General features: G+C 36.3%; 2 protein-coding genes across 7 annotated transcripts; one reads left to right on the top strand and one right to left on the bottom strand.

The window, feature by feature from the left end:
* On the bottom strand, nt 1–11,777 carry LOC111808937 (uncharacterized). 6 transcript variants are annotated; one of them, XM_023695187.2, is made up of 13 exons: nt 11,635–11,777; nt 11,278–11,480; nt 11,173–11,209; nt 10,585–10,666; nt 10,200–10,461; nt 9,572–9,605; nt 3,662–4,314; nt 3,524–3,572; nt 3,328–3,453; nt 2,055–2,162; nt 1,504–1,595; nt 1,275–1,428; nt 1–437 (listed from the first exon to the last, which is right to left on the bottom strand). In XM_023695187.2, exons 2-13 carry the CDS (start codon nt 11,391–11,393, stop codon nt 174–176), a joined length of 1,977 nt encoding a protein of 658 aa, XP_023550955.2. In that variant the 5' UTR covers nt 11,394–11,480; nt 11,635–11,777; the 3' UTR covers nt 1–173. The 6 variants fall into 6 exon arrangements, 5 of the variants coding, with proteins under 5 accessions (XP_023550955.2, XP_023550956.2, XP_023550954.2 ...); XM_023695188.2 differs by having other exon boundaries at nt 11,274–11,750; XM_023695186.2 differs by having other exon boundaries at nt 11,278–11,750.
* A 1,725-nt stretch (nt 11,778–13,502) lies between these two features.
* Nucleotides 13,503–18,915, top strand: LOC111809232 (uncharacterized). Its single transcript, XM_023695646.2, has 8 exons — nt 13,503–13,733; nt 13,854–13,945; nt 14,714–14,784; nt 16,281–16,396; nt 16,759–16,895; nt 17,931–18,078; nt 18,173–18,332; nt 18,463–18,915. The coding sequence occupies exons 3-8, from the start codon at nt 14,772–14,774 to the stop codon at nt 18,552–18,554; spliced, it is 666 nt and encodes a 221-aa protein (XP_023551414.2). The 5' UTR covers nt 13,503–13,733; nt 13,854–13,945; nt 14,714–14,771; the 3' UTR covers nt 18,555–18,915.
* The last annotated feature ends 913 nt before the right edge of the window (nt 18,916–19,828 follow it).

Raw genomic sequence — 19,828 nt, 5'->3', positions numbered from 1 at the left:
TGTTCTAATGAATTATTACAATTATTATATGATATCATGTCTTACAAATATAGGTACATTATTAAAAAAAATATATCCAATATAGTTTTCATATTAATGAACAGATTGAAATGATACTAAACTTTCACAGAAAATTGATTACTGGTACAAATTGTATGAGAAGCTAACAGCTATCAGAGTTCCAGCTTAACTTGTGTGGCTTGGGAGCTGCTGTATTCAGCAACCTTCTTTGGAGTATTTTCTAGCACAAGAGCTCCGCCGTTATACCCGTCCATCAATAGCTTCCCTATTTTCGATCTCCATTCCGAAATGTCCTCGTTACTCCGGTCGTGAACGACTCTGCCACGGTAGTTCAGCATTGTACCCAAGCCACTGTTCATCATCCATCCATAGCTCAGTAAAACCTCTGCCTCACCTTCAGTCAAATCTTCCCCAACCTTCCATACAGAAATGAAGTGGGGTAAGATAGCCATTGTCATGGTGTCTAAGACTTGACTTAATATGTAATATTTCAAAATGTAAGGACTAATCAGTAAATCACAAACAAACAGAAGCTTTATTCTAATAGATCAGGTTATTATGAACCACGAACCTCCAAAATGGTATGATATTGCCCATATTGAGCATAAGCTCTCTTGGCTTTGCTTTGGATTTCTCCAACAGGCCTCAATGGAAATGTATTCCTTATTTATAAATCCATGATCATTCCCTAAATTAGCCAATGTGGGACCCCCTCTCAACAATCCTCCCCTCATAACAAAGTACACTGTAGAGCCTCTCCTGAAGCCTATGGAATCATCAAACAACCTCCCCTTAATTGAGGCTCGACTCCTTTCTAAGTACACCCTTTGTTCGACACTTGAGTCACTTTTGACAACACTTTCAAAGGTCCCAACTTTTTTGTTCGACATTTGAGGATTCTATTGATATGACTAAGTTAAGGGCATGACTTTGATACCATGTTAAGAACCACGAACCTCCGCAATGGTATGATATTCTCCACTTTGAGCATAAGCTCTCAAGCTTTTGCTTTGGACTTTCCCAAAAGGCCTCGTATCAATGGAGATGTATTCCTTACTTATAAACCCATGTTCATTCCCTAAATTAGCCAACGTGGGGACTCCCCCCAACCATCCCTCCCAACCATCCTGAACACAGGTGTGCAGGTTTGGTGGCCTTTTTTTGTTTCATTCCTCAATGAAGTTTTTTCTGAAGCAACCATAACAATAATAATATAGATGAGACAAACGACGTATGATTACTATAGTTATTACCAGTAATGGTCTGTTCTCAAGAAGTGAAATTCTGCTACAGTTAGTAAGCTTCATAGCAATCACCAACCGCTTTATCTGCCAGCTGATGGGTAAGGACTCCACAAGCTCAAAAAAATATGTAGCATAGCCATACTCCGGACGTTCCATCACTATTCTGCACTCAAATGCAGCACCATCAATATCTAACTCAGTAATCAGTTCACAAAGATACGAATTATATCAATTTCACCTTTTATGTCTCTCAAATACAAATATAAAAGACTGGAGATCCCGGCACCACCCCCATTCAACAGGCCAGTTCCGAAAATGAAGATATCTTGTCTAAAAAAGAAGGTTGAACAACAAATGTAAATCATCAGATAGGAACAAACTGGACAATTACAAAGTTTACGCAGACGTTAAAATATAATAGATCTTTTTGGCACATATAGAAGATGTTAAATCACTGATCGACCCAAAAGCTTAAATTAATGGGTTGCGGTAAATTTAGTTATACCAATACTTCAATACTATCCTTCAAGCTTGAAAATTCATAGGGGTTCGAATAGAAGACCTCCTACTCGACCTTGTACTATGATACAATGTTAAATCACCAACTTAAGTTGATGACATAGAGCAAATTTAATTATATCAATATTTCAGACCAAAAGAATGTGACAATAAGAAAATTAATCGTCTACAAGGATGAACTAAATAGAAGTTAATAGAAAAAAACGCTACCAAAGCAAAATAAATTTGTAACCATCAAGGCGTCAAATGGATGGGAAAGAAATTTATTACCTGCTCAATGAGTGAAACCAGACAAGCTAGGCAATAGCTTGCTCTTGAAGCTTTCATGCATCTTATTATAGAGGGAAACTTCAAAAAGGAAGGGCGTTGAGGAAAAAGCTGTTACCACATGGAGAAACGAATACTTCAGGGTATAGATAGAGTTCTAGACAAACTGACATAAAAAATCCAACCATCAACCAAAAGGCAATGTGCTAGCTACTAGAAACCAATCAAAATTATCAAAAGAAAAAAACAAAAAAGGTCGAGTTTTCATCTTGGATAAACAAACTGATATTGTGGAAAATTTGAAATACGACCGAAAGTGAGAAAAACAAAAGTTCTTTCTAGTTGGTAATGTCGAGTTAGTGTAGTTAGAGAAACTTAATAAGGATAAGAATAAATACAAGTACAGACGGTGGTATTATCCCAAACCTCCTCACTACTCTTCTAATACCATCAAAATTCTTTTGTGCCCACACACGCATCAGTTTGCAGTGCAGGAGATAGAACGAACCAGTGATGTGAGAGACCCAAATATGTAAATCCTCCATCAAAGGAATCCACATCTTCTAATGAACACAAGCATTTCACCCTTCAGAGTTAAGAATAGTAACTCCTTTGCAGTGACATAATCATTCTTAAGACAAAAATTTCACCATATCTTCATCCTCAATAAAAGGTCTGGCAGTACTGAATAGCCCAATACCCCAACTAACCTTTGGAGCCTTGTAAACTTTTCTACAACAAAGAGACTAAATTCCTTCTCCTCAAAAACTTCTCGGGCAAAGACTAGAAATCAAACCATCCTTTATTTAGAACTACAGGGATCCTGGTTGCCCTTCCTACCATTATTTGCAGCCTAAGATACTCCAAGAAATAACCACTCAAGCAGAAGTACACGATTAGTAGAAACAAATATCAAATCTTGAGAAATATATATTAATTAATTAAGTAATATAAACCTCTCCCTCATTGAAAAAAGTAAGCCTGTGTTTGGGGGCCAAGAAGACCATATGTTTGATAGATTTAAAAACCCTAGGAGAGAGGCATTCATTATTTTCCAAGGGTCTTTATTTCTTAAGTCTGAAAAATATCATAGGTGTAGAACACTGAAAGCTTGTGGCTAGAAAAGCTTACACAAAATAGCCCATAAAGAGAAAAACTAGGGTTTAGGACAGCAAGATCATGAATTTATCAAGCATACATGAGACATTTATACATGAAAGTTCAGTTTCCCATTGAAAAAAGTAATAAATAGATAAAATCATGAGTTATTGCTCACCCTCGTTATCACATCTTCAAGCTCACGAAAACTGTCTTCACTAGCTGATTCATCTAGATCATCATCACTTTCCGTCTCCCCATAAAGCTTGATTTCATCAACTTGTATACCTTTCTCAACTAGTATCTGCCAATGAAACTAGAATGAATGCAATCCAAATTCGCAAGCACAATTGAACGACACGTGATATTAGTACCTGGAGAAGGCCAGGAGCATCTTCCTCCAGTGCTGTTTCAATTGAATTCCTGCAGATAAATTGACACATATTGTTCCTTAAAGAGAGATTGGAAAAACACAGGAAACACACATTGCAAATGAAAAGTTGAGTACATACGTGGCGGTCTTTTTTTGTTTGCGTCTTCGTTTGGTGTTTGGAAAATTAACAGGTTCTGAAACAAGAACGCTACATCCAGGGTCAGAAGGTTTTGGATGCTCGTGATCCATAGATGTAAAACCAAAATCCTTCCGAGATGAGAAAAACTTCATTCGATCTTGCAGTGGCATATCATCAACCTTGTTTTCATAAGGTTCATCTGGCATGGTTGTTTCACTCTTTATCGACAGAGTGTTGCTGTAGACATTATTCATATCCTTACCATATATGCTGCAGCCCTCCCCATGATCATAAGGCTCATCCTTCACTTTCGTGGAACTCAATAAATTTGCTTGAGGAACATGATTAGTCAAATGCCGTGAACCTAATTCTGTAGCAACCTTCTCCGATGAGCAGATCTCATCTTCCTTAAGTTCCATATCATTGCCTGATTCGGTTGATTTGTTCAAAGAATGATTGCTTGAAAAATAGGATCCCGAAAGAGTTGCATTAGGTGAACAAACTACTGAAGGGCTGCAATGACGAGGAGAATAGCTTCCAGATTTATCATGCAAAACATTTCCAATTTCCATCCGCTCTTCACTAGCAAACATGGACTTCGCCTTCTCTTTCAAGAAGCATTGTAGATCACCCGATGGCACACCAGAACCACCCTGCACAACCCAACACCATATCAAACTATCAACAACCCTAAAAAACATAAGAAAATCATGAAAATCATCACAAAACTTCATGTTTCAATATGAAAAGAACGTGGAAAAAACATCAAAGGCCCACAATAAACAGCCAAGCATAAAGAAAATAAGATAGGCTGTATAATCAATCACAAAAGTTGGGGGGCATATTAAGAAGCTTTTGACCAATTTCGTTGGGAAAGCAAGGATTCATAACAAAAACCTATGCTTGCCAATTTTTAAACAGTCATCCAATGAAGAAAAGGAAGACAGAAATTACAGGCCAGGCTTACATTTGTCTAAAACTGAACTTGTTTAGCCTGATGAGTTTTTACTGAAACGTGCACATTGATTGAGTTTTTTTTTTTTTTTTTTTTCTAATATTTATAATAAAAACAAGATTTATATCACGCACATGGACAAAAAAATACAGCCTAGGAGCAGGGTGAAGAGAGAAGTCCCTCCCTCACCAAAAAAGAATAAAAGAGGGCTTTCCAATTTGATTGAATCATGAACAAGTTGTAATTAAAAAAGAACTTTTTGCACTTCATACACCAGCAACTGCAGCAGTTGTGAAGAAAAAACTCACAACAGCAAAAGAAGAGGACGAGTGAATGCAAACAGCAGCCTTGCGAACTTGAACGAATGGATCTGCCCTGTCATCGCACACTTGCTACTGAAGAGGCTTGCCGAAGGTATGGTGGCCATTTCAATTAGATGGTGGCTAGGGTTTCTAGAGATAACTAGGGATTGAGCTTTGGTACCAACTTGAATTTGGGAAGAAAAATATTAATGTCTGCCTTCTATATTATGGATCAAATATAAGGTTTTCTTATATAGAAGAAATACCATCTATCAATAAGGGAAAAAAAGATCTTGTAGATACAAATGATAAATCTATACATAATATACATCTAATATTACAAAAATAAAGGAAATCCAGCTGCTCGCATCTTTTTTAGGAATCAAGCAAATGTAAGGCTCATAGGTGCACTTGTTGACAATCCCTTTTTCAAAAAAATCTTGGAACACTTTTACTAACTTCATAATGTTCCCAAGACTTTTAAAAAAATTAATTTGTCATAATGTCAAGACCCGGAGACTTTAGATTGCTCAAACTAAGGACTGCCCTATGAATTTCCTCTTCTGTAAAAGGGGATTCAAGCCAAGATTTCCACGGGCTTTGCAAGCGAAACCATTGCATGTGTTTCAGCTCCCATCCTTTGCCCACTTGGCCGCATAGATATTGGAGAAAATTTTCAAAATCTCCTCTTCTATTTCTTCCGAGAGGTTAGAATATTGCCCCTTTGGTCTTCAAAAAAAGAGACAAGCATTCTGCTTTTCCTAACCATCGTCCACCTGTGGCAAATATTAGAGTTCTCATCTCCCTCCTGGAGCCACTGAAACTTACATTTTTATAGCCACATACGTTGTTCCTTCAATACCAACTCCAAAAGTTTAGCTTTCAAAAACCTCCCTAGTTGGTTAGGTCATTGCTCGTCCCACCTTGTCTTCAGTCTTATCCATCTCATCAATTCTATCCTCAAAGAATGCTTAACCTCGAGAATGCTTCCAAAGGTTTTCTTGTTTCTCCTAATCATATGTTTTTTAATGCCTTTTAGTTTCTCCATGAAAGAATAACCAGGCCACCCCGACGAATTCAACAGAACCCACCAATCTTTAGCCTGCTTCAAAAAGTTTGGATGGTCAGCCAATCATTTTTTTATGTGGGTTAGATTATTTACAGTTCTTCTCTTTGTAAGATACAAATTTAGACATGGAAAAGATGAGCTATTCGAGGTTTATAAGAGTTCTCTTCGAATGCATGGATAATCCACGAGGATAGACAAGTTAAGTTGGTAATAATACAAATGAAAGGTATTATTACCAACTTAACTCAAATAAGAGAAAAATCGGCAAGAATGTAATGAAACATTGGGAAAAAAGTGAGGAAGATGTTAAAGGCAAAATTCTTACCAGACAATTATGTAATAATCATATCAAGAATGCAAGCAACATAACCAGAAAAAAGATAAATGCACAGGTGAGTGGTACAGAATGAATACAATAAACAATTTGTCAAAATCTGAGTATCAACAAGTAGCACGGTACATTCATGGCCTTCGAGAAGAAATTCAAGATCGAATTGAATTGTTTCCTTTAGAAGGAATTTGGGAAGCAGTAGCAATGGCCTTGAAGGTTGAGAAGAAAGTCAAGAAAGAAAGAAATGGATGCCATGGACAATCAAGCTGGAACGATAATCCAAGAACTTCTGGTTGGAAAGAGGAGGAAGAACATCATTTGGCCGCACAACATCTAATTCAAGAGGAGGCAACCAAGGAGAAGTAGAATCGAAGACAGCATCTAGATCAAACTATTCAAATAATGGGAGTGAAAAGTACAGTGGGCAGCCTACAAACATCAAGAAAACAAACTCCAAACCAGAAAAACAATATGCAAGAACTTCAAATTCACAGAACTGTCGTGTGGACAAACTGGTCATTTTTCTAATGAATGTCCAGAAAAAAGAAGATTGTCTTGGTAGAAGAAGGTTCCAAACAACAAAATTACAGCAGCAGACATGAAAGAATAAGGAAAAAGCTTTTAGGAAATAAATAATGGTGAAAGAGTAATTTGTGTGCTTCAAAGGCTTTCACCCAAGAAACAGGCCCAAAATCGAATCAACAGCCGAAATCACATCTTCTTTCCACATAACTAGGACAGCACTCATCAAACCCAAAGCGTGTAAGGCAACCCAGGCAATTCGCTTGGCACTCTAAATCAACTTCACCAAATTTATATTCTTATAATTCAATTTGTTCTCCTAACATAACATGGCATCTGAATTAATTTTCTTGAAGAAGCATTTAATGAGAGCTCTTTTAGGCAGAGCTCCAATCCCCATAACACTCAAGAAGATCAACTTCATAAAGGCAATTCATGGCACCAAAATGAGCATAGCTTAGTAGTAATTGGCATGCACTCCTCTTAGTGTTGGAGGTTCAAATCCTCATGCCCCCACTTGTACTAAAAAAAATATATAAAGACACTTCATGGCCCTACTCTATACTACTTTCCTATAACATAAGCCTTTTTCCTAGCCTCTAAGTTGATTAGCTATCTCTCTTGTTTTCTTTTTAGCAGTCGGACCACCTTTTGGGAAAATGGGTTTCATGCACATATTCCACTTTTTCTAGGATTTGACCATTTCCTTGATAGGGGGAGATACCCCTCCTCCGTTTCAACATCTTATAGGGCTACTGGTTCTTCTACCGTTGGAACTAATTGATTTTCAAACTAAAGTGGGATAGAATCCAAAGCCATCTCTCAATGCGCATATTGATGTGGGTCTTACTACCTCAAGCAAGTGTGGAAATCCAAAGAAGGGTCTTCCATCTCTTCCAAATACTCTATCAGTAATGTTTCAAAGATACCCTTCAGGCTACTTAAGCTCGTCAAGGAGACTTCTAACTCAAATTATGCCTCTTTTCCTTTTCCCTTGTTTGAAACTTTGTGCACATGGATAGAGGTTATAAAACAATTCAGGGAAAATTAAATTTCCAAGGTCTAGTAACCTGACATTTTACCGCTAATTGTGGAATCATTTGGCTATAGTACAGCGAAAGAGAGAAAGGATGGGACATGACATGGATACATTTATTTATTCTCCTTCTACTTCCTTTTTTTTTTGGGTTGTATACAAGAGCTTTTCAGATCATACGACGTGTATAAAATGGTGAAAGAACCTCAATCCTAGGAGCTTAGAAAAAGAGTTGATGGTTAAATGTAACCCAGAGGCCGGATGTAGTTATCCTTTAGGAAACTAAAATTGGTGAAAAGGAAAGACGGCTCATGAAATCAATGTGGAGTAGTAGACGCATTGGATGGGTTGTCTTGGATGCCATTGATTCTTCAGGTGGCAATCTGATTTTGTGGAAGGAAGAAGTTATCCAAGTTTTTTATTCCATTAAGGTTTGTTTTCCATCTCTATTCACTTTAAAACTAATTTTGATTTTGGTGGGTGGATCATAGGAATCTATGTGACTTCTTCTTGCAAAAATTAGAAACGAGTTCTAGCGAGAGTTGTCTGAATTCTATGGGTTGTGTAACAACTTATGGTGTGTAGGCAGTGATTTTAATATTTTCAGATGGGTCTATGAGAAAAATTCTAGAGTTTGTCCCACAAAGAGTATGAAACCGTCTAAAGCCCTGATAGAAGATATGGATTTAGTTGCTCCTTTGCGAAACGACTCATTCTCTTGGTCTAAATCAGGAAATAGACCGGTTGCATCCAAGATCAATAGTTCTCTCCTTTCTAAGATGTGGACTAAGTATCTTAGAGAAGTAAAGGCAGATAGACTCCCATGTATTGTATTTTGCTGTTACAAGGAATCTCTGATTCACTTGTGTTTGCATTGTGATCTTGCTTCCAAAGGTGGTCCATCTTATTTAACATGTTTGGGGTGGTCAGTTGTCTTCCCAGGAGGATTGATGATTGGCTGCTTGATGGACTTGATGGTAATTGTTTTGGTGGAAGAGGAAAGATCCTTTGGGGATGTGCAACCCATTCTCTCCTTTGGGTGTCTTTGGAAAGAAAGAAATCGTAGGATGTTTGAAGATAAAGCTGCCTCTTTTGATTCTTTTTGGGCTTTTGCTCAACATACCGCCTCTTGGTGGTGCACAAATTACACTAAAGTCTTTGGTAATTATAGCCTTTTGATGAATTTTAACCTTATTTGGAATTGAATAATTATCTTCCCATACCATGGAGAAAAGCAAGGGTTTATCTAACCTTCCATTGTCAATCAAATTAGTGAAACACTCCCTTGTTGGCCCTTGCCTGGCCCCTCTAAATGGGACTCAACCCCCTTCTATTGTTTCAACCCATTCTTGTGTTGTCATCCCAAACTTATTCAACCACATGAACATTAAAAGAAAATCCTCTACTTTGCAAGTCTTCTTCATGAATGTTGACATTCCTACCTTAAGAGCCACTGCTGCCGACCCGCCACACCTTCAACTTTAACCCATTACTCTCGGTTTGACAAAGCAGTATCTAGCAATGCCTAATTTCACATCCCAGAGCTCTACTTCTAAAATTTCCACCTTCCTCTCGGTCACTATCATACAACAGAAACTAAAGTTGTCAAGGGCATTGGTCTTGTGTGTGATTCCACCCATGATGTTTAAAGTTGCAGATTTTTTTGCTACAAATTACAGAAGAGCAGTGAATTACCTCCACATGTTGATTCATCAAACCCAAAGCTCGCCTACAATGGGAACAAAAAATAACATCAGACGAAATCTAATTCTTCTCAACAATTATATTTAAAAACCATTCAATAAGTTTTGTAATCAACTTTGACTTGATCTCATTTTCATCTCCAAACTTTTGTTTTGTCAATTTTATCTCTCAACTTTAGTTAAATTGCTAATGACTACAGTATTGAACTTGTCCTATAAATGTTCCTTTTGAAACAAATAAAATCATCAGTTGTCAACTTAGTTAAAACAATATTTTTGGATACATTAGTTAGACAATTTTGATTTAAAATTAGGCAGTTGAGAACTATGTTGTTATGGTTATATGAGTTTAGGGTTTAGGGTCCTAATTACAAAATCCTATTAGAAAAGTTAATGGTAAAGATTAATTTTAGATAACTTACTAAATTGAAATAATTGAAAGTTTAGGAACTATTACAGAAAGACTAAAACGTTATTTTAACCAAAAAAGAACCAGATGCAATCAGAGCCATTCTATATTCTTGTCTAAGTATGGGGCGAAAAGAGTATGCCATAAACAGTACGTGGATAAACAGATAACTGCAGATAGAGAAAATATGATCACCAAGAAAATGTGGAACCTTGATAGCAGCATCCTTAGTCGCTCTATCAATAAAACATGATCAAGATCTTCATCGAAGTCATCAAACATCTCATTTTTAACCTTAGATACAGCCACACCGGCAGGAGCAAAGTTATCTACACCAGCTGCCAAGGTACCTGATAAGATGCTTGTGGATTCCACCCTTACCCGATCAAGAACCTCAGGTGGTGTTGGATTCTCAAATGTTGTGTTCTCTCTATTTAATCGAGCCCCCTCACTGTAGTTGTTCATACGATGACCTACATAAGGTCACAAGAACTATAGAATAATCGTGGATGAAATCAGAATACCTCAGAAACAATATAGAACCCTTCAGAAATACCCTCCCCCCCCCCCCCAAAAAAAAAAAAAAAGCCAAATACCATTGGTATCATTAATTTGTGCTTCCAGTTGTTGATCTCCCAGATTTCTGGCATCACAGGCAGATATCATAGTAGAACCACCCTGCAGCATGGACAAATAACAAATTAGAAAATCAACAAAAAAAAAAAAAAAAAAAAAAAAAAAAGTTGCAGCTATACTATGTCAATTTCATGCAATTTCATATAGTAGAACCATAAGTTATTTTATGTCAATTTCATGCAATTAAAACTTTCAATAATAAAATAAAATGAGTCTTTAGAACTCGTGTTATCGATATAGTTTTTTCGGTAATGAAAAACCATACCATTGAGATAATGAACAAACATACAAAACTAATAAGAAATAAGAAGCAAAGGATAATTGAAAACTCTTTGGTTATATACATCCAGAGAAAGATTTTGAATCTTGAATCTAATTGAAAACAAAACCTCCCCATCTCCACCCAGAAATCCTCCTATTTCTCTTGAGTCATTGTTTCAAGTTTATTTCAGTAGTGCACTTGTAAATTAGACTAGTATCATGTGTCTCTCAAGTTAACACGAACAAAGGCAAACTTGAAATAAGTTGAAGTGGAATCCATATATTACCTGTAAATCACAGCATTCATTTTCTTTCTTGACAAACCTACATAAGGCCAGAGAGTGAATATTTCGTACCCAAAACAAAATTAGTGAAAAAAAATACATACTCACGTTGATATTCTTTTACTCTCATCTTCCAATAATGTGAGCTTATTTTCCTGTAGCATTTTCCGCCTCACGGCCAGCGAAAGATGGTCAAGCTCATCAGAACTGATACCACGATTCATTCTAACACCCGAAACAGAGCGTGCTACTCCATGTTCAAGCTAATACCCATAGTTCATCTTCATCAGCATTAGATAATGAAAAACGTGCTGCAAAGATAACAAGAAAGGTTCAAGAACAGAGGGTTTCCCAAGTTCTGTAAGAGAAGACCCAAAAAATTGAAGGTGGAAGGAAAGTTTCCACGGTTTGATGAGGAATGAGAAGTGAACGAGTAAGCAAGCGTTCAAGAAGGTTGCTGCTAACCAAGGCGGAGAGAGGAGAATTTGAAGCCTATTGCCCGAGTTTTTCCCTCTGGTTATGGCAAAAACAATGAAATATAGAGCGCGAAAAAGGGCTGCCTCGAAGCAGGAAGAAGACGGTCGCCCCATCCAATTCCAGATAGATGCTTACACATGGAAGAAAAGTTGAACCAACCGAGTTGGTTCGGTTGGGTTGAGCGGTTCGATTATTTATTTTTAACTATTTAAAAAAAAAATCGCATTATTATATATTTCATCCAAAATTAACATTAATAACACATTTTTTAAAAATTTAAGGTTGTTTTTAATTATTTTTTTTTAAGTTTATGAATATTTTTATTAATTTAATTTTTTAATTATTTTCAAAAATCATATTTATCCACGATACATATTATATTAATAATAAATTTTTCGTAAAGCTTAAATATCAAACATTCACAAGTTACAACACATTACTAACATCGGATACAAACGTTAAATATTTTAAATTTTTATAATAATCTTAAAAGTAAAGTATGGTTGGATTGGGTTGTAACTCGACTTTTTAAGTTGGTCGGGTTGACCGAACAAAAAAAATATCAACTCGACAAAAAAAAAATTCAATTAAATTTTTATGGATTGGGTTGAATAGTCTGTATTAATTGAATTTAGACTGAGATATTTCAAGCCTCTATTTATTATAGATTATATTCGTGAACATACGTGGTAGAAAAAAAATTAAAGTTTATTATTAAATTAAATAAATGTGTCTATGCTCTAATCGCAATGATTTATTATTTAATTGACTCGTACAAATATATGATATATTGTGTATGTACTGTTGAATGATGAAAGTCCTACGTCGGCTAATTTAGGGAATGATCATGAGTTTATAATCAAGGAATACTCCCTCCATTGGCCTGAGGCCTTTTGGGAAAGCTCAAATATGAGAGCTTATGCTCAAAGTGGACAATATCATACCATTGTGGAGAGTCGTGTTCATCTAACATGGTATCAGAGCCATGCCCTAAATTTAGTCGTGCCAATAGATTGGTAAATCCTCAAATGTCGAACAAATGACTCCAAAAGAAAAGGAGTCGAGCCTCCACGAAGGCATAGTAAAAAGTGACTAAAGACTCCAAAAGAAAAAATGAGTCGAGTCTCCACGAAGGCATAGTAAAAAGTGACTAAAGACTCCAAAAGAAAAAAGGAGTCGAGCCTCGATTAAGGGGAGACGTACTTTGTTCGAGGGGAGGCGTTGAATGATGAAAGTCCAACGTCGGCTAATTTAGGGAATGATCATGAGTTTATAATAAATGAATACTTTCTTCATTAGCATGAGACCTTTTGGGAAAACCAAAAGTAAAGGCACGAGAGCTTATGCTCGAAATGGACAATATCATACCATTGTGGAGAGTCGTGTTCATCTAACATGTACAATAAATTAATAATAATTAATTAAATTTATAAAACCAGATCTACAAACTAATCTAATTGACATGATAAATATAAGTAGTCATCATTAAACGTGAATTAATGGTCGATGGCTATTAAATTCATCGTTAAATTAATTTTAAAATTTAAAATTGAAAACATATCTTATGTAAGGAATGAAAATTAAATTAAAATTAAATCGGTTAATTTAAACTAATAGTAATAAATTTGTTGAACGTAATTATAAAAAGAAAAGAAAATATTATTTATTTATAAATATTTTATTTTAAACAGACATTTTGTTACGTTCTATATTCGTAATGCCAGACTGGAGAAAAGGAGAAATTGGTAAATTTACATGGCGAAATGAGTTGGTCCAGTTGGGCCGAGTCGGTGGACAATTCAAGGCCGTCTCTTACCAACTTACGTTACCAGTCACAAAGCGTCGTCGTCTAATGCGACGACATATTACCCAATCGATCGCACACGCTCTCTCTCACACACGCTCTCCATTTTCCCCGCTCAAAGCCCTAGCTCCGGCTTTCCCCTGCACGCGGCAGTGGAGAACCTTCCAGATTCTCTCTCTGCGTCGCTTTATTTTCCGATTCTTGAATTCTCAAACAAGCTTGTTCTAGGGTTTTTCCGCCCCTTGCTTTGCTCAATTCGGCTTCAGCACTCAATTTGTGCGAGGTATGCGTGTGTAACTTTTTCCGTCTCTGTTGTCTGCTTTCGTTTTCCAGTCTGGCGAGATTCTTTGCTGGAAACGGTCTTGGAACATCTTAATTATGGTGACTTTTGCATTATTTGCAGAGATAATTTCTTTCGGTTGCTTTACTGGTTGCATTTGCGTACGCCTGCCCTAAACAATCCCTCGAGCGACCTCCGGCCTCCGGACGCTTCAGGTGCTATTTCCTTTTTTTATTTTTTTATTTTTAAGTACGCTCTATCTTTTTACTTCAGGCGTCAGATTATACGTTACTTTTTCGTTGTGAGATTCTAGGTACCGATTGTCTTGCGTGGTTTTTTCTTTAAGGAAAGTTGTTCCTTGGATGCTTTAGTCAGTTTTCTAGCTGCGGTAGTAGGTTCTTTAGTATTTGTTGGAGTTCTTGTAGTTTTGATCGTTTTGGAATCAAAATTTTATTTGATCTGATTGGGATCGAGCTACTTAGTTTCGCTACTCTAATTTTCTCTGTCGCAAGGAGGGAAATAAAGGTAGCTCGTTGGAATTGAGTCCTCGGTTGACTTAACGGGGAAGAGATCAAATGTGTTGAATGCTGGTTTTTTACTGGCTGCTTTGTGATCGTGTAGTTGCTACATTTTTCCTTTTTTTTTTTTTTTTTTTTTTTTTTTTTTTTTTTTTTTTGTAGTTAGCTTTGAGGCTCCTTGTTTGGCTCTCTGTTTATATGTCCTCTCCCCTGATTTTGTAATATTTCATTCTCTCCATGAAAGCTCAATTCTTATTAGAAAAATATGGAGTCTCAAAACTTTTATGATCTTTTCCTTGCTAATTGCTGGCTTTTTTTTTTTTTTTTTTTTTTTTTTTTTTTTTTTTTTTACCTTGAATGCGACTGTGACTGTTTATTTTATCAACATTTAGATTCTACTAGGCCTTCTGTTTTGTATACTGCTTGTGCTGTGTTGCTAATACTTATCTCTTGTATTATGAGCAGGGTTGGGCTGCACTGAGTTGACTTCTAGTATTTTCTGAATAAAAAGTGTTAGAGGTCGATGGATGACTGGGGTAATGCTACATGGTTTATATTTTAGTCTTTCATTTTTTTCCTTAGGTGATTGAATAAGCAGTGAGTCTATAAAAAAGATGTTGTGTATGTTTATATGTTGGTCATTTGAACTAATTTTCCTCTTTTTACTCTAATTACTTTTTGGTTTGGGTAAGAAACAATTTCATTGATGCATGAAATCACCACAAACATTCTCAATTGGTCATAAGGGAAGCACATGTACAGGAAGCAAAAAATTTGCACTTCTACACCAAGAATAGCATAATAAATAACTAGATCAAAGAACACGTTGAAAAGATTTCCTTTGTCCATAAAAAAAATCTTTGGTTCTCTCCTTCCAAAGAATCTAAAAGAAAGCGGGAGTAGTATTAAGCCACAGTATTGCCTTTACATACTTGAAGGGATGGCCCAACAAAACAATACTAAGAAGATCCTCCACATCTGTAGGGAAAACCAGGGACCACCCAAAATCAGCATAAATTATATTCCATAACCTCCTAGCAAATGAACAATGGATGAATATATGACCGTGTAATTCATCATTTGACGTACACAACCAACACCATCTGGGGGATATGGCCAATTGGGGCATATTCCTTTGGAGAACATCTTTGGTATTGATAGTTCTATTATTAGTATATAAAGCGCAATTCTTAATTTGTTTATATATATATATATATATATATATATAATTTTTATAAATTTAGACAACACTTGAAAATGTGGATAGAATGGATGATCATAATCATATAAAATGCTGGACTCGAGTACGATAAAGACACTACAAAAAAAAATTAAATAAATAAATAATAGGATGCATGTGTATGTTATAAAGCATTGTATGTAACATGTGGTTGTGGTTTGAGAAAGACTAGAAGAGACTGGATATGGGAGGACGAATTCATATGGGAGGAGGAATTCATGTCATTATCCAAGGAGCAGATGATGAGATCTAATTTTAAAATGAACTGAGGGGTAAAAATTGCAGATATGGACAAGACAATCTATAGTTGTGGATGTGGTGGCATTGGTTTTTAGGAATTAGGCCATGGTTGTTGCAAAAAGAAAAAAAAAAAAAAAAAAAAAAAAAAGAACTGACCTTATAATTTAACCGATATTTTTCTTCATTTTCTCTGAAAATGTGCCCATAGTGCTCTTAACATGATCCAACTCTCAACTGATCTGAAGTTCAAGGTTGTACATCCAAGTACATGTGTGTAGTCTGTTTATCTGATAGTTAAGGCTCAAAAGTCAATATGGAACATCCTCATACCTAGTGCTGTTTCCCAACTCCCAACTGATCTAAAGTTCAAGCAATAGTCATTTTATACATCAAGTACGTCTGTGTAGTCTGCATTTCTGTTAGTTAAGGCATCAAAAGACAATATGGAACATCGCCATCCCTAGTGCTGTATTTGTTCTTCCTCCTAAGTGCATGATTCTATGTTTAATCGTCTAGCTAGTTGTGCTTATATATGTAAATGTTTTCTTTCAGAGGATGAGCACATTCCACCACTCCAGAAGGAGCAGCCAAAGAATAAATGGGACGATGAGGATGTGGATGACAACGATGTGAAAGAATCCTGGGAGGATGAAGATGAACCTGCACCGGTGAGAATTTAGTGGTTCTCTTACTAACGATGTTTGTTTCATTGACCATTAATGTTAAGACCTAAGATAATGACAAAGAAGTTCTTTGGTGATTGTTAGTGATGAAATTGAACAATTCATGGTCTAAACTAGTCCAACATCTAAAACATTGCGGTGAGTTTTTTATTCTAAGGTTGGCAATCATTAATAGTTATAGGCAGCTTTATTGAATTTCCTAAAACTGGTAGAAACGGAAGTTTTTTTTTTTTCCTTTGTAAGTTTGTGGTGGAGCTCACGTAGAAACTACGTCTTGTTAAGGTTGGGGTTGGTATAAGTTATATTTTTACACCTTTTCTTCTTTCTTTTTTTTTTCGGTCTCCCAGGTTCCAGTGGTTAAACCTCCTCCTGAAACCGCCCCAAAGAAACCAGCAGCAAAAACTACTGAAAAGAAAGCGAAAACTGTTGTGGTAGAACCTAAACAGCCTCTAGATCCATTAGCTGAAAAACTTCGCCAACAAAGGTGATATTAATGTGATTTGCTTTGTAGGAACTTATAGCTTAACTTTTATCTACTTTATGGGTCTTTGGATTAATATAAGTGAGGTAGGAATTTGAATTTGAAATTGTTATGAATTGTTTTGTTGTGATGGGAGAATGATCCCTGCTACCAATATTGTGGATATAGTATGACATGGGAGCAACGGTGTTGAATGTGCTTTCTACATTTACTTGGCAATTCCAGAAGCTTTTTATCGCAGAATTATCTCTGAAGGGTGGCTGTGAGGGATGGGGGGAGGAGGGGGGTGAGCTTCTTTAGAAATAAATTATATATTTAATCCTAGATAGCAAGGGTGGCTGTGAGGGATGGTGTTTGCCAAATGCTGGACTAAGCCAGCAACTTGTCTTCCATCTTCTGGCTCAACAGACACCAATGGCAACTTGCTGGAGATGGTAGAGCACACTGAAATAGAATGAGAGAAAAATAGAGCCCATTGAGGTGAAATACTGAGAATGGAGTAATAATCAATAAAACATGATAGCTACCCGTCTCGGTTGGAGATGTGTACTAATGTTTAAAGGACTTTTGTTTGTTTTTTTAAATATTTTTCTTTGTTAAACCTAATTTTTATACAGGAAGGTTTCTTGTTATACATGTCATATATTTTTGTATATTTTATATGTACTGTGCCTCACATCAAAAGGCCCACATTTTTTCATCTGATTGTCGTTGGTCCTACTGGCTATTGTGCTTCAGTGCGCCTTGAGCCTGGTTGAGCGTGGTGTGTGGCCAATTTTGTCCTGTTTGGCACCTGCACTTGCTAGTCGTTGTGCAGTCATTTGATTTCTTCTCCTTTTCTTTTCTTTTCTTTTTTTTCATTTTTTTTCTCTCTCTTGTTAGCTGAAGATCTCGAAAAGTAGCCCATGTGAAAATGAACACATTAAAACTTAATACAAAGAGCCTATGCTTGTGTCTTTGGCTGTAGTGGTATGCTCTACATATGATCTTAATCACTCACTGAGGTTTTGTTTTCTTTTTGTTTCCAAATTGTGGCAGGCTAGTGGAAGAAGCTGATTACAAGTCCACTACCGAGTTGTTTGGAAAGAGAGGTGATGAGAAGACTCTTGATAATTTCATTCCAAAATCTGAGAGTGACTTCTTGGAATATGCAGAGCTGATCTCTCATAAACTTCGCCCATATGAGGTTTATACAAATTTTCCTTCATTGTCGTTTCTATCTTCCAATGTATGAGCATAACTCATTCTCATGAGCTTTCCCTTAAATATTCTTGTTGCAGAAAAGTTTCCATTATATTAATCTGCTTAGAGATGCCATGAGACTGTCGATGAGTTCTTTAAAAGCAGCGGATGCTAAGGAAGTTGCTTCTTCTGTTACTGCACTTGCAAATGAAAAACTAAAAGCGGAGAAGGAAGCCAATGCTGGAAAAAAGAAGACGGGTAAGTACTTACATTTATACTCCAATGCTGTCTTCCTTTTCCGAATGCCTTACAACGTTTTAACGAACCAAATGAGTGTGTTGTGACGTATGCGAACTGTTTCATTTTTTCCTGTTGGGAACTGCTGCAGCTGTGAAGAAGAAGCAGCTCCATGTTGAAAAAGCAGACGATGACATGATTGCCAATACGTATGATGCTATCGATGACTACGACTTCATGTAATTGCTCCAGTTCAACATATAGCCCGAGTATCATTGGTTTTTGGCCTGCGAATGGAGGTCAGGTTATTTGGCATATCTCCCCTTCAATACACCAATAGATTTATTCCCGAGTGTCTTGTCTCAATAAGGTTCATGTATTAGACTTGTGTATGGCATATCATTATAAATTTTGCTCTTTTACTTCATTATTTTGTTCAATAGAGCCTTTGAGAATGTAAAAGAATGCGGTGGTCATTTCATTTCAACTCAGATTGTCAAGGTTTTGTATGTCGTGAATATTGTTTCCTCCTACTTGATTTACATTTTCTTGCAAAAAGTCGTTGGTTCTATAAAAATTCTGAGTGCTGTATTTTTTGTGTCTAGTTTCTTGGCAATACGTATTGGCACACCCCCCCCCCCCCAAGCCGAGTAAAACAAGCACGTGCGCACACACGCTATATGTATATATATATACATATATTTGGGTTGCGATGTAGCGTTTTCAGAGACTAGAAAAAGATCGAACATTTTAGTTTTCCCGTGAAAGTTGCTAATTTCTCTTTACAAAATTTTTCTTTGGCCAAGATTTTCATCTTCTGCAAGGCCCCTGCACGTTTTTTAATTCATAACTTGATGATAATTTAACATAGCAAAAGGCTCCTTTGTTTGAAGGATTGAAGGACCAAAGGATGTGTTTTCCTTTGGTGGGGGACTCTATCTTCACGAACAACGCTCCACGATTATGTCGGTGGCTATTTTCGACGTTGATCTTTAAGGGTCCTACAGTTTTGAAGTGATCGAAGAGAACTTATTCAACGGCAATAAAGAAAAATTAAATACAAGCATTAATCAATTGTAAATATTTCTAAGAAACAAAACTTGATTTAGATTCTCCTTTTTAGTGGAACATAAGGTGATGGGAAGTACGTTAGAGACCATGACTCCTCATATAAAATGATCGATCTAGGGTTCCAATTGTGCTCACTGAATGAACAGATTTGTTACCTTTTCCACCAAACTAACTTAATGGTTGTTCAATCACTTGATTTGAGTTCATATTACAAGAATGAAGCGGCAAAAATGATAAACCAAATTTATTATTAACTCAATCAAACAATTATTACTGATTAAAAAAAAAAAAAAAACATTGAATGCGGACAAGTGTTATGAACAAGGAACAAAAACTAAATTCACCAAAAGAAAAAAGTGAAATGCTTGGAATAGACAATCAGGAACCTTTGCATAAGAATCGGTATTTGGTACCAATTAAAATCATATTAGGTTGTACGTTGAGAA

Source organism: Cucurbita pepo, chromosome 13, assembly GCF_057944985.1.
Source record: "Cucurbita pepo subsp. pepo isolate OVF chromosome 13, ASM5794498v1, whole genome shotgun sequence".
NCBI lineage: Eukaryota > Viridiplantae > Streptophyta > Magnoliopsida > Cucurbitales > Cucurbitaceae > Cucurbita > Cucurbita pepo.
The sequence above is the reverse complement of the archived record's forward strand: the minus strand, read 5'-3'. Positions and strand labels throughout refer to the sequence as shown.